Below are 15,400 nucleotides of genomic sequence, written 5' to 3'. Positions count from 1 at the left end.
CATTGGCTGCAATAAATTTCATACTGCTAGAGCTCCAAATGGTTGTGGAAACAGTGGTCATGTTAGAAATTTGGTTGATTTCCTCCTGACTGCCCATCCCCCAGTAGCATACTTCTTATACTGCAGTCTTGGAAGTGTGCCCAGGTGCTGGGGAATATACTTCCTGTGGGCTGAATCCCTGTTTCTGTGAGGCTCACGAGCTAAGATGGTTTTTACATTTTTAAAGCTTTTTTTTTTTAAAGTATATAAAAAGTCTAAAACATTGGGGTACACATGTTTCTTTCAATTCTGGTATACCCCAGTATTCATCGCAGCACTGTTTATAATAGCCAGGACACGGAAGCAACCTAGATGTCCATCAGCCAATGAATGGATAAGAAAGCTGTGGTACATATACACAATGGAGTATTACTCAGCCATTAAAAAGAATACATTTGAATCAGTTCTAATGAGGTGGGTGAAACTGGAGCCTATTATACAGAGTGAAGTAAGCCAGAAAGAAAAACACCAATACAGTATACTAATGCATATATATGGAATTTAGGAAGATGATAATGATAACCCTATATGAGAGACAGCAAAAGAGACACAGATGTATAGAACAGTCTTTCGGACTCTGTGGGAGAGGGAGAGGGTGGGATGATTTGGGAGAATGGCATTGAAACATGTATAATATCATTTAAAAAAAAAGTCTAAAACATTTATTATCTGGCCTTTTGGAGATAATTTGACTTCTCTTGCTCTAGAATTTTAATAAAAAGTTGAGTTTATGGAGAAGATGACAGATAAGTACTATATATAGGCTTCCCTGGTAGCTCAGACAGTAAAGAATCTGCCTGCAATGTGGGAGACCTGGGTTGGGAAGATGCCCTGGAGGAGGGCACGGCAACCTGGAGAATCCCAATGAACAGAGGAGCCTGAGGGGCTACAGTCCATGGGATCTCAAAGAATCGGACACAACTGACTGACTTAGCACACACACCACATATATACATATATGTGAAAGATAGTTTATGGAAACCTTTGGGATGTTAACATGAGAATGTAAAAACAAAAATCTTTTTTTTTTTTTGAACAAGCGTATTTTGAACACCTGTTTGGTGCCAGACCCAGTGTAAATTGCTTTCACATATAACATCTCATGTGGTTCTTGCAGATTTTTGCAGGAGGTGTTACTGCCTTTGATTTACATGATAAAACTGATTCTCAGAAAGGTTGACCAATCCCATAGTAAATGGCAAAGCCAGAATGCTTAGACTTTCTGACTCTGTCCTCTACACAGGGAGTAGAAAGACAAGTAGGTAATTGTTTGTCCCATTTACTTCTTTCAACCCTGGAATGAATGATAACCAAACTAGGGGCCCATACCTCAGGTCTTGGACTCAATAAAGAAGTTGAGGATTATTGTTGGTTCACATGTTCTTTAATTATTTGCCATTAATTTAGGAAGCTTGGACTTCCGTGATGATCTGGTGGCTAAGAATCTACCTTCAGATGCAGGGGATGTGGGTTCCATTCCTGGTCAGAGAACTAAGGTCCCATGTGCTGTGGGGCAACTAAGTCCAAGTGCCGCAACAAGGACCTGATGAAGCCAAAAATAAATGAATAAATAAATTTAGGAAACGTTTCCAACTGTGCTGGAACTAAACTGGAACACATTCAATCTAATTTTTGCGCTGAGATTGGGAATCTCTGTAAACTGAATCAAAGTATCAATATGTGGGATGTAAAGTATAGGTAATAATGTAGAAGAAACTGTCTAGGATACCCCATAACTATATTTCCACCTCTCTCGAATCTGTAATGGAAGTCAATACTTTTGAGAGCCAAATGGCAGAAAATCTCTCACTGGTAGGAACATCATAGAACTGTCAGTTAGTCCTTGCTTGGTACACAAAGTGGAACTAGTCACAGCTGGGATGGTGTGGAGAAACTAGGGCAAGATTCCTGCATGGATGAAGTTTGCAGTGAAAAGTAGTTAAATGTCTTGTAAACACATGAGTACATTCATAAATATCCAAAAACACCATATTGATTAATTCACATAAGTCTGTAGTATATTCATGTGTGTCCTGTAATGGAATACTTCATGTGGTATTCCAAAATAACCGCATAACTGAAAATAAATGGCCTTTTAAAATTTATTAACCTAGTAGTTTTCATTTCGGAGAAGGCAATGGCACCCCACTCCAGTACTCTTGCCTGGAAAATCCCATGGATGGAGGAGCCTGGTTGGCTGCAGTCCATGGGGTCGCTAAGAGTCGGACATGACTTCACTTTCACTTTTCACTTTCATGCACTGGAGAAGGAAAAGGCAACCCACTCCAGTACTCTTGCCTGGAAAACACCATGGATGGAGGAGCCTGGTAGACTACAGTCCATGGGGTCACGAAGAGTCGGACACTTAACTGAGCGACTTCACTTTCACTTTTCACTTTCATGCATTGGAGAAGGAAATGGCAACCCACTTCAGTGTTCTTGCCTGGAGAATCCCAGGGACGGGGGAGTCTGGTGGGCTGCCGTTTATGGGGTTGCACAGAGTCAGACACGACTGAAGCGACTCAGCAGCAGCAGCAGTTTTCATTTTGGTCTTAAACTTAACATCTTTTCCTAAGTACCTCAAATAAAAAAAAAAATTAAGTAAAAAGCTGCAAATAAAGACCTTTTCTTTTGTTTATTCCTATCTAGTTTATTATGTCTTCTTTAATTTCCACTGAAAAGACTCACGGACATTTTGTTTTTAGTTTAGAGGTACAATTCTTTTTTTCTTTTTAATTGAAGTGTAGTTGATTTACAATGTTGAGTTAATTTCTGGTATACCTCAAAGTGATTCACTTATACATATATATGTTCTTCATATTCTTTTCCATTATGGTTTGTTACAGGATATCAAATATAGTTCCCTGTGCCATATAGTAGATCTTTGTTGTTTATGTATGGTAGTTTGAATCTGCTAATCCAAACTCCTAAATTATCCTTTCCCCACCCTCTTTCCCATTTGGTTAATGGTAAGTTTGTTTTCTGTGTGTGAGTCTGTTTTGTAAATAAGTTCATTTGTGTCATATTTTAGGCTATACATACAAGTTATATGCTGTTGTCTCTGTCTTCAGTTATTATGATCACCTCTAGGTTAATCAGTATTGCTGCAAATGACATTTCATTCTTTATTGCTGAGTAGTATTGCACTGTGTGTGTGTAGGTGTGTGTGTGTGTGTGCGCGCATGCCACATCTTTATCCATTCATCTGTCAATGGACATTTAGGTTGCTCCCATGTCTTGGTTGTTGTAAATAGTGCTGCTATGAATTTTGGGGTGTATGTATCTTTTCATATTAGAGTTTTCTCCAGATATGTGCCCAGCAGTGGGATTGCTGGATTATATGGTAGCTCAGTTTTTAGTTATTGCTGGTGGTTTTTTTAAAATTAATTTATTGTTGACTGTGCTAGGTCTTTGTTGCTGCGCAAGCTTTTCTCTAATTGTGGTGAGCAGGGGCTACTCTGGTTGCAGTGCTTGGGCTTCTGTTTGCAGTGGCTTCTCTTGTGGAGCACAGACTTCAGGCATGTGGGCTCAGTAGTTGCAGTTCCCAGGCTCTAGAGCACAGGCTCAATAGTTGTGGTGTACGGGCTTAGTTGCTCTGTGGTATGTGGGATCTTCCTAGACCAGGGATTGAACTCTGTCTCCTACATTGGCAGGTGGATTCCTTACCACTGAGCTACCACCAAGGAAGCCTTTGGTTTTAGTTTTTGAAGGAGTCTTCATGCTATTTTGCATAGTAGCTGCACCCAACTTACATTCCTAATGGTGTACACTCTCTCCAGCATTTGTTATTCATAGACTTTTTATTTTTGCAGGTCACATCATGTGCCATGTGGAATCTTAGTGCCCCAGCCAGGGATGGAACCCATGGCTGGAACCCATGCAATGGAACCCATTGCAGTGGAGGCACAGTCTAAACCACCAGACTACCAGGCAGGTCCCCTGGACTTTTTTATAATAGTCATTTTGCCCGGTGGCTCAGTTGGTAAAGAATCCGCCTATAATGCAGGAGACTAAAGTTCAATCCCTGGGTTGGGAAGATCCCCTGGAGAAGGAAATGGCAACCCACTCCAGGATTCATGCCTGGAGAATTCCATGGATAGAGGAGCCTGGTGGGCTACAGTCCATGGGGTTGCAAGAGTCTGACATGACTTGCGACTAAACCACCACCAACACCGCCACCATTCTGACTTACGTGAGGTGGTACCTTACTGTAGTTTTGATTTGCATTTCTTTAATAATTAGCTATGTTGAGCATCTTTTCATGTGCTTATTGGCCATCTGTATGTCTTCTTTGGAGAAATGAATATTTAGGTCTTCTGTCCATTGTTTGGGTTTTTTGTTGTTGTTGTTATTGAGTAGTATGAACTGTTTGTATATTTTGGAAATTAAGCCCTTATTGGCCTCATTGTTTGCAGATATTTTCTCCCATTCTATAGGTTGTCTTTTTTCATTTTGTTTATGGTTTCCTTTGTTGTGCAGAAGCTTGTAAGTTTGATTAGATCTTATTTATTTTTGCTTTTATTTGAGTCTTTAAGCCATTTTGAGTTTATTTTTATGTGTGATGTGAGGTGTGTTCTAACTTCATTGATTTACATCAGCTGTCTGGCTTTCCCAGCACCACTTGCTAAAGAGACTGTCTTGTCTCCCTTGTATATTTTTGCCTCCTTTGTTGAAGATTATTGACTGTGGGTGTGTGGCTTTATTTCTGGGCTCTGTCTTCTGTTCCATTGATGCATAGTCTGCTTTTGTGCCAATACCATGCTGTTTTGATTACTGTAGCTTTGTAGTATTGTCTGGAATGTGGGAGGGTTATGCCTCCTGCTTTATTTATTCTTTTTCTTCAGGATTGCTTTGGCAGTTTTAGATCTTTAGTTCCATATAGGGACCTAAATTTTATAATAGGTCCTATATAAATTTTAGGATTATTTGTTTTGGTTCTGTGAAAAATATCGTGGATAATTTGATAGGGATCACATTAAATCTGTAGATTGCTTTGGATAGTATGGCCATTTTAACAATATTAATTCCTCAATCCAGAGTGTGGGATGTCTTTTCATTTCTTTAAATCATCTTCAGTTTCCCTTGTCACTGTCTTAATGGTTCTCAGCATTTAAGTCTTTCACTTGCTTGGGCAGGTTTGTTCCTAAGTTGTTTTTTTTTTTTTTTTGGATGCGATAAAAAAAGGATTATTTTTTTTTTTTTTTACTTTCCCTTTCTGGTATTTCCTTGTTAGTAAAAAGAAATGCAGCATGTTTCTGTATGTTAATCTTGTATCCTGCTACTTTGCTGAATTCATCGATCAATTCTAATAGTTTTTATGTGGACTCTAGGATTCTCTGTATTTAGTATCATGTCTTCTGCATATAATGACAGTTTTACCCTTCCAGTTTGAGTACCTTTTATTTCAGAGAAGTGCAGTTCTTAAAGTTCTTATATTTATGCATTGATTTAATGGAATTTCTTTGGTTTTACAGGAATTTTTTTCAAAGAAGTCAGATTGTTCTTTATTCATGTTTGGCTCCCATAATAAGAAGCGGCCAAATAATCTAGTAATAGGTAAATGTCATTTACTTTTTAAAACTTTTATAGAGTCAGTTCTGTGGCTCAGAATGATGGTATTCAGGAGTAACCAGTAAACACTAAGCTAGTTTTTTATTTATCTACCAGTCTGCAGGTAAAGGATGGGCATGTTAATATCACATTCGATCAAGTTGTAGAGGTTTTTTGCTATAAAACATATATCCTAAAATCAATATTAGAGTTAGAAAAAAAAGTATCATACTTATTCACATAAAGTGACCCTTTCCTAATAAATACCTGTGTAATAAACATATTTGAAAATAAACCCTTGCTCTGCATTGAGACTTGGATTGGCACAGTCAGTGACTCAATGGCAAGCTCATTACCCTCCATGGACTTTTATTTGCTCTTCTGTAAAATAAGGAAGTTTGGCTAAGTGATCTTTTAAGATCCTTTACAGGACCAAGGTTGTAACAGTTCATTCTAGGTGGAGTTGAAAATTTAAGAAAGAAGGAACATGTCTGGGAGATTAAAGGACAAAAAAAAGAGGCAGATAAGTAGGTGAATATAAGGCAGCTCTTTTGGAAAAATAAAAGAGAATGTGTTTTTTTTCTAGGTCGTATGTATGACTACCATGTGCTGGATATGATTGAATTAGGTATTGAGAAATTTGTCTCCCTTAAAGATATTAAGGTAAGATAATTGATTTTTTTAAAATAAGCATTTTATGTTGCTCTTGGGAAATAGTGACATCTTGTGGTGAAGAGTAAGAATACAGTTTTGTAGCTTAAATGAGAAAGAACTTGGTTTTTATGCTGCTGCTGCTGCTGCTAAGTCGCTTCAGTCGTGTCCGACTGTGCGGCCCCATAGCTGGCAGCCCACCAGGCTCCCCCGTCCCTGGGATCCTCCAGGCAAGAACACTGGAGTGGGTTGCCGTTTCTTTCTCCAATGCATGAAAGTGAAAAGGGAAAGGGAAGTCGCTGTGTAGCTTCTAAACTGGACCACAAAATCATTACTGTTTGGCAGGCTTGTTCTTAACAAGAACCGTTTAAATTGAGTACTAAATTTTCACTCATGGAACATATCCGTAACTATAAAATTCATTAACTGATGAGAATGTGCTTACATTGGCAATCCTTACATAGGCCATTAACCAGTCCCCTTCACTATGACCTGTTATTTGGTTATTATACAAGCTTATATTTCTAGTTTGTTTTGAAGTTGCATGGCTTGTTGCACTTTCTCTCCAGATTTATTTCCTCTTTATTTCTACCTCCTCATTTTAAAGACATCTTTACCAGGCATTTTTTTTCTGACTCGCCCACTTTTACTGCCAAGCTTCATGCTTTTGTTAACACTTAAGCAACAAGTGATTAGACACTACCAGGAAATAGAGTGATTATTCTAGAAACTTGTTTTCTAAGATGATCAAAATTGTAGGGATGGTTATTCTGCATAGAATAAGTCTAAGGAATGAGATGATTTAAAATTTAAGGTTAGTTAGGGCTTCCCCGGTGGTTCAGAAGTTAAAGTGTCTGCCTGCAATGCGGGAGACCTGGGTTCGATCCCTGGGTTGGGAAGATCCCTTGGAGAAGGAAATGGCAACCCACTCCAGTATTCTTGCCTGGAGAATCCCATGGACCGAGAAACCTGGTGGGCTACAGTCCACAGGGTTGCAAAGAGTCAGACATGACAGAGCGACTTAACTTTGACTAACTTTTCAGACACAGATGGACATGGAAGAGTCAGTGGGCCTGGAAGGTCTATTCAGGCCCTCAATCAGACTTAGCCCATCTCCTAAGTAGACAGTTCAGGTTCAGGTTGAAAGCAGAGAATGTCAACAAGAGTGGCCATAGTGAACTTGGAAGCAACAAATGACCTCTGGTCCAATGGCAGAGGACGTTTGTTTGTTTGTTTGTTGTCTTATCACCTCCTCATCCCCCAATTTGGAAAATCCTTGATTAGTGTCAGAGTAGAGATATTAGGATCAATGGAAAGCTCAGACCAACAATCATTTTTCTTCCCTAAATTAATCCTTTAGTTAAAGAATTTTTTTTCTTTGGTTTTTGTTTTTTTTTCACTTTGGTAAAACAAAAATTCACAATTCCTTTTGGTATTGAAAATCTCGAATTAGAGAGATCCCTGGAGGTCCAATTAGGACTCTGAGCTTTCACTGCCAAGGGCCCTGGGTTCAATGCCAGGTTTAGGAACTAAGATCCCACAAACCATGCAGTGCAACCAAAAAAAAAAAAAAAAAAAAGAAAAAGAAAAAGAAAAGCCAGAACTAGACAAAACACTTTATAGTAAGAGCTTTGATTCTGTTGAGTGAGGACTGCCCATATTTTCTGTAGCTTGTATAACATATTGCTTCCCATATGAATGTTGAGCTGGTAGTTTATTTAGTTTTCATTTTAAAATACAACAAATGACATTTTAAAATACTACAAATGACACAGTAGGAAAAGCATATTGTTACAAATAATTCAAAGAAATTAAATTTATTTCAGCTCTGAAATGTTGGCTGTTAGAGGGATGTGTTTGTTTTCCAGCTTAGCTTTTTATTTTATTCTTTGCATAGAAAGTAGCTTACCTCATTCTTTAATCACTTATTAATTTGATACTAAGAAAGTAGAATGAAAAAAATATTTTTTAGTATTAAAAAAATGTGTAAATGAAAAAATCCCCACTCTAGTTTTAAGTCTAAAATCAGTATTCATAGGGACTTCCTGGCATTCTGGTAGTTAAGACCGTGCTTCCAGTGCAGGGGTCACAGGTTCAATTCTTGGTTGGGGAACTAAGATCCCACATGCCTTGCAGTGGGGCTAAGAACAGTAAGTAAAATCAGTATTCATAGATACAGTTTTAGGACAGTTAAGAAAATATGAAAATGGGTTGCTATCAATATTGACTACTTGAAAATCAGCATATAAACGGTTTAGACTTGATAATTATATAATTACATTTTTTTATTTCCTAGAATAGTAAATGTCCTGAGGGAACAAAACCCATGTTAATATTTGCAGGTGATGATTTTGATGTAACAGAAGACTACAGAAGACTAAAAAGTCTTCTTATTGGTAAGTATTTTAATTCTTACTTGCAGGTTAGCTCAAATAGGCATTCTAAGACTTTTCATTGGTGGTGGCAGTTGCAGCTTCACTCTGGATAAACAGCTTTTTTCTTTTGATCTCTCTTTTTCCTTTTCATTATTTTGTTTATTCCCCATTAGACAGAAAGAGTTAAAGGGATATTATACTCTATAGATCATTATTTCTTTCTGATAGTGTGGTAACTTTGGTACCAACCTATTTATATGGCATTTTGCACTTTACTACATTCTTGCACCCATCTCCTATCATTATTGGCATTATTAAATTTACAGAATTGAAAAGTTCTATTTTAAAGATTATTATACATCATCTACTCCCAATTCAAAAACCTCTGTTAGTTTCTCTTAGTCTGATACACAAGGTGTTTCACACTATAATCCCATATAATTTGCTTTCTTGACCTCCACCAATTTCCTTCCTCCCTTTTCCATTTAAAAACAAAAACAAAAAACCTCCTAAGGTTGTTTTATAGGTGACTGATTCTTAGTGAACAATACTCATTCCTAATGTTTTATCTAATGACAACATCCCTTTCTATGTGTTCACAGGTCACTTTCTTAAATTCCAGTATACAGTGTAGTTATTGCCTGAGATTGCTGTTAGATTTACCAATTTTAAACCACTTTTTCTCTTCTTTGTTGAAAAGCTAGCATTATTGTTCTCTGTGATTTCTTTTTTTTTTTCAAGAAGGTATTAAATCTTTTATTGATTACACATGATAATGGATAATACACAAGCTTCATTCCCATCTATAACTTTATCTGGTACCATAATTCAATTTAGATATATTGCATAGGATGTGCCAACAATGATTAATAACCAAAAAAATAAAACAAACTCCATGACTTTGCATGGGTGACCCTTTTAATGGTGAACTGCAGGTCACAACACAGTAACTGTCAGTTCAACTACACCAAGGTTCTGAAGACAACAGCTTCTCCACCAAGCAGGTTGTAAATAAATTTCAAATGGAACCTGGCATCACCCTGAAGGAATTCTAACTTCACACTGTTGGGGTACTTTACCAAAATGGTTTCAGAGTAGACTAACTTTACACAGCACATTAAAAAAAAAAAAAAGACATTTATTCAGCGTCATGATCAGACTGTTACATTTAGCAATCAACAGCATGGGTACAAAAAAAAAAATCTACATTAAAACCCTTTGTTGGAATGCTTTACACTTTCCAAAGAACAGAAACTAAAATAACCTGTTATACAATTAGTCACAAGTACAGTCCTTGAGTTTTTTGCCCATACACATGAGTATTGTCTAAAACATGTCTTCTTTGTAGCAGCTAGGCCCTGCCACCACTGTGCTTGGCTGAATTCACGAATCTGTTGTAACCTGTAGCTTCCCTGTCACTTTTCTGGCTCTCCTCTCCTGCTAAGCTTTGTTTCCTGGCAGTAATTAAAACCTTCCGCCACTGCCATAGCTACTGCTGCTGCTGGAGCCACCATAGCCACCTTGGTTTCGTGGTTTGGCCAAGTATTGGCCTCCACCACCATAGGTGGAGAGAGCTTCTGACTTCAAAGTTTCCTCCTTTCATGGGTCCAAAATTTGAAGATTGATTGTTGTAATTGCCAAAATCATTGTAGCTTCCGCCACCTCCAAAATTACTTCCATCATTACCAGATCCATTATATCCATCCCCTCTGCTACCATATCCGCCACCACCACGGCTGCCACCAAGGCTACCTCGACCACTGAAGTTTCCTCCATGACCAAAGTTGTCATTCCCACCAAAACCACCTCCACGACCGCCACCAAAGTTTCCAGAACCACTTCGACCTCTCTGGCTGAATGAAGCACTAGCCATCTCTTGGTTAGACAGTGCTTTTCTCACTTCACAGTTGTGGCCATTCACAGTGTGGTATTTCTGAATGACAATCTTGTCTGCAGAGTCAAGGTCATCAAAGAGTACGAAAGCAAAGCCTCTCTTTTTGCCACTGCCTTGGTCAGTCATGATTTCAATCACTTCAGTTTTCCCATACTGTTCAAAATAATCTCTCAGATGATGTTCTTCAGTGTCTTCTTTAATGCCACCAACAAAAATCTTTTTCACAGTTAAGTGGGCACCAGGTCTGTGAGAATCTTCTCTTGAGATGGCCCTCTTTGGTTCCACAACTCTTCGTCCACCTTGTGTGGCCTTGCATTCATGGCCGCATCCACCTCCTCCACTGTGGTGTATGTGTCAAACCCGAAGCCTCTGGAGCGCTCGGTGTTTGGATCCCTCATTACCACACAGTCTGTGAGCGTTCCCCATTGCTCAAAATGGCTCCTCAGACTCTCGGTTGTTTCAAAGCTCAATCCTCCGTTGAAGAGCTTCCGCAGCTGTTCGGGTTCTTTGGGAGACTCTGATTTAGACATGATGGCAGTGGAGGCGGGGAAGACTTCAACAAAAGCTCTCTATGATTTCTTAAAGGTTACTAATACTTAATACTCTGTGATCACATCTCCACAGCTGTATTCTAACTCTGAAAAGTAATTTAGTTTATTCCTAGAGATACTCTTTTGATACTCATTGGAATTTTTTTAAGTTTAAATAATGTGTTCAATTTGAGCTTTTCTTATATCATTCTTACAAACTATGCCTTAACTTTTTTGGTTGCCCTTCTTTTGGGTTTTTACATTAATTTGCCCTAGATCACTTTGAAAAGTTGCTTGGATATATTTTATAAATAAATTAAATATATGCTCTTTACAAGTCTGAGCCAACTGAAGAAGGTTTGTGGGCGGACACATTGCTTTCATGTTACTTTATTCGGGAATACAATTTTCAGGACTTCTCATTTCTCTTATTAATAATGGCTATTTTTGAAAAACTAAGTATTTCTATTACCTCCTTAATCCTTACTAAAGCTCTTGAGTTTGGTAATATTTCAATATACAGGTGGGAAGATGGAGGCTCAGAGAGGTTAAGTGTTATTAAGTAGGTGAGACACAATCAAAACCCAAAGCTTGTGCTTTCTGCTTCTGCTCTTCATACTGCCCATGGTAAATAATTCCTTTGCAGAGTCTTTACTTTAGGTTCTTACCTCTATTTTCCATGGATTTAAAAAAAAACCATACATGGAAGACAAGGACCAATATTTCTTTGAATATTACATATTTGGGAACATCAAGGGACTTTTTTTTTTAGCCAAGATTTCTAGTACTTCTATTGCATTCACCCAGATTTCCAGCTTTTCTCTCCTTGTTCTTACGTTTAATTACTATTAATGAGGGAAGTACTTATAATTTGTTAGAAACAGAGGTTTGTTGCTTTTGTTTAAATGGTTATCTTCTTATTTTGTGCTTCCACTAGATGGCAGGAATAACCAAATAATGCAGTGATGAGCAGTAGGGAGTAAAAACCACAAAGGCATAGGGAAAGAAGAAATACAGGTAGAGGGATGGTAAGATTGTCCGGCACTTAGAGTTGAGTTTTTAATATAAATAAGAAATAAGAAAGTTGCAGATTTGCAACCTGGTTAGTGTTGTGTGTTCAAATGTAGAGCAGTAGGTAAAGAGAATTTATCAGGGGCTTTTCTCCTGTTAGGAAGTTGTGTTTTTGTTTGTAATTGGCCAGAAAGAAAAGTTAACTTCAGTATTTTCATGCCAGGTATCTATTTTGCTCATTCTGAATTTTGCTTCTCTTTTGCTTCCTTAAATATTTTATTAGTGTGAGTGAGTGAAAGTTGCTCAGTCGTGTTTGACTCTTTGTGACCCCATGGACTATCCAGTCCATGGAATTCTCCAGGCCAGAATATTGAAGTGGGGAGCCTTTCCCTTCTCCAGGGGACCTTCCCAACCCAGGGATCAAACCCAGGTCTCCCACATTGTAGGCGGATTCTTTACCAGCTGAGCCACAAGGGAAGCCCTAAATATTATATAGATTTGTAGTTAATCTTAGTGGGTCCTGCTTTTCTATTCAGTCCATCCTGTTTTTTTTTTTTAATTTTGGTTACACTGTGTGGCCTGTGGGATCTTAGTTTCCCAACCAGAATGAGGGATTGAACCCAGGCCACGGCAGTTAAAGTGCCTAATCCTAACCACTAGACTATCAGGGAACTCCCAGTCCATCCTTATTTTTATGGTTACTTTTAAGTGTGACTACTCCTTATGGGACTTCCCAGGTGGCTCAATGGTAAAGAATCCACCTGCCAAGCAGGAGATGTGGGTTCCATTCCTGGGTGCAGAGATCCCTTGGAGAAGGGAATGGCAACCCACTCCAGTATTCTTGCCTGGGAAATCCCATGGACAGAGGAGCCTGGTGGGCTATAGTCCCTGGAGTCGCGGAAGAGTCAGATATGACTTAGTGACTAAAACAACAAAGTAAACAACTTCTTGTATATAAAGATGATAATGAATCAAGTAATAGGTTAGTTTTAATTAGTGTTCCTTTAAAGTCTATCGTAAATTCAATTACCTCAGTTACTTTTTTTCTTCTTTGCCTTTGTCTGTGTTAGTGGCCATATCTACATCTATGGTCATTGTTTATTTATTTTAACCTCATTTCCTAATTCTTATTCTACTTTAATGTATATATCAGATAGATCAGATCAGTCGCTCAGTCGTGTCTGACTCTTTGCGACCCCATGAATCGCAGCACGCCAGACCTCCCTGTCCATCACCAACTCCCGGAGTTCACTGAGACTCACATCCATCGAGTTGGTGATGCCATCCAGCCATCTCATCCTCTGTCGGCCCCTTCTCCTCCTGCCCCCAATCCCTCCCAGCATCAGAGTCTTTTCCAATGAGTCAACTCTTCGCATGAGGTGGCCAAAGTACTGGAGTTTCAGCTTTAGCATCATTCCTTCCAAAGAAATCCCAGGGCTGATCTCCTTCAGAATGGACTGGTTGGATCTCCTTGCAGTCCAAGGGACTCTCAAGAGTCTTCTCCAACACCACAGTTCAAAAGCATCAATTCTTCGGCACTCAGCCTTCTTCACAGTCCAACTCTCACATCCATACATGACCACAGGAAAAACCATAGCCTTGACTAGACGAACCTTTGTTGGCAAAGTAATGTCTCTGCTTTTGAATATGCTCTCTAGGTTGGTCATAACTTTCCTTCCAAGGAGTAAGCATCTTTTAATTTCATGGCTGCAGTCACCATCTGCAGTGATTTTGGAGCCCAGAAAAATAAAGTCTGACATGGTTTCCACTGTTTCCCCATCTATTTCCCATGAAGTGGTGGGACCGGATGCCATGATCTTCGTTTTCTGAATGTTGAGCTTTAAGCCAACTTTTTCACTCTCCATTTTCACTTTCATCAAGAGGCTTTTTAGTTCCTCTTCACTTTCTGCCATAAGGGTGGTGTCATCTGCATAGCTGAGGTTATTGATATTTCTCCCGGCAATCTTGATTCCAGCTTGTGTTTCTTCCAGTCCAGCGTTTCTCATGATGTACTCTGCATAGAAGTTAAATAAGCAGGGTGACAATATACAGCCTTGACGAACTCCTTTTCCTATTTGGAACCAGTCTGTTGTTCCATGTCCAGTTCTAACTGTTGCTTCCTGACCTGCATACAAATTTCTCAAGAGGCAGGTCAGGTGGTCTGGTATTCCCATCTCTTTCAGAATTTTCCACAGTTTATTGTGATCCACACAGTCAAAGGCTTTGGCATAGTCAGTAAAGCAGAAATAGATGTTTTTCTGGAACTCTTTTGCTTTTTCTATGATCCAGCGGATGTTGGCAATTTGATCTCTGGTTCCTCTGCCTTTTCTAAAACCAGCTTGAACATCAGGAAGTTCACGGTTCACGTATTGCTGAAGCCTGCCTTGGAGAATTTTGAGCATTACTTTACTAGCTTGTGAGATGAGTGCAATTGTGCGGTAGTTTGAGCATATAATAATGAAAATAACTACCATGGATTAGGTCAGATAGTTTATTAAATGTAATCCTTTCTACACCTTTTACAAAGGTAATTCTATGAGTCTGCTCAGGCTGCCATAACAAAATACCATAGACTGACTGGGTAGCTTATAAACAATAGAAATTTATTTTCTCACAGTTCTAAGAGTCCAGGTTTCTGCTGAGGACTCTCTTGCTGGCTTTTTGCTATGTGCTCACAAGGCTTTTCCTTGGGGAGGAAGGGAAGGAGGGAGAAGAGGAAAGAAAGGTTGAAGTTTTCTAGTGTCTCCTCTTCAAAACACTAACCCTGTGGGATCAGACCCATCCTTATGACATACCTCATTTCACCTGAACTGTTTCCATAGAGGCCTCATTTCCAAATGTAACCACACTAGAAATTAAGCAAATACTTGATTCATTATGGTAATATTATTCCCATGTTGTGGATGAAGAAATTGAGACCAGTTTACTTTTGTGCAGAGTGAAGAGGTAATAAGTGGCAGAATCAGGATCTGATCTGATCTCTGACTGCAAATCTCCTGGTATTTCTCATCAACACTGTGGTCAACCTACTGTGCCCTTTTCCAGTGTTTTTACTCATGGACACAGTCACACTTAAGGTGTTACTTTTGCTTAGAATTGATCCATTGAAAAAATTTTCAAACTGGGGCTTTCCTTCTGACTCTTAACTGATTTGTCTCCAACCCCCTTACTTCTGTTTAAGCAAGTTTTTATCCTGGTTAAACAGAACTAAGGTGTTAGAAGACACATTGGTGGCTCGGACGGTAAAGAATTTGCCTGCAATGCAGGAGACCTGGGTTTGATCCCTGGAGAAGGAAGTGACAACCCATTCCAGTAATCTTTACTGGGGGATTCCATGGACAAAGGAGCCT

The 15,400-nt window shown here is 38.9% G+C and overlaps 1 protein-coding gene and 1 pseudogene across 4 annotated transcripts in view; one reads left to right on the top strand and one right to left on the bottom strand.

The window, feature by feature from the left end:
* Positions 1-15,400, top strand: part of RPF2 (ribosome production factor 2 homolog) — a 43,257-nt gene that overhangs the window by 8,770 nt on the left and 19,087 nt on the right. For 3 of the 4 annotated variants that reach the window (XM_070376439.1, XM_005890220.2, XM_070376441.1), the window contains 3 exons: positions 5,514-5,595; positions 6,176-6,252; positions 8,537-8,636. In XM_070376439.1, the coding sequence (XP_070232540.1) occupies positions 5,514-5,595; positions 6,176-6,252; positions 8,537-8,636 (259 nt within the window). The remainder of the gene's footprint in view (positions 1-5,513; positions 5,596-6,175; positions 6,253-8,536; positions 8,637-15,400) is intronic. The other variant, XM_070376440.1, reaches the window with a different exon arrangement.
* Positions 8,835-12,970, bottom strand: LOC138989214 (heterogeneous nuclear ribonucleoprotein A1-like; annotated as a pseudogene).

Source organism: Bos mutus, chromosome 9 (assembly GCF_027580195.1).
Source record: "Bos mutus isolate GX-2022 chromosome 9, NWIPB_WYAK_1.1, whole genome shotgun sequence".
Classification (NCBI taxonomy): Eukaryota; Metazoa; Chordata; class Mammalia; order Artiodactyla; family Bovidae; genus Bos; species Bos mutus.
This window is presented reverse-complemented; position numbering and strand designations above follow the sequence as displayed.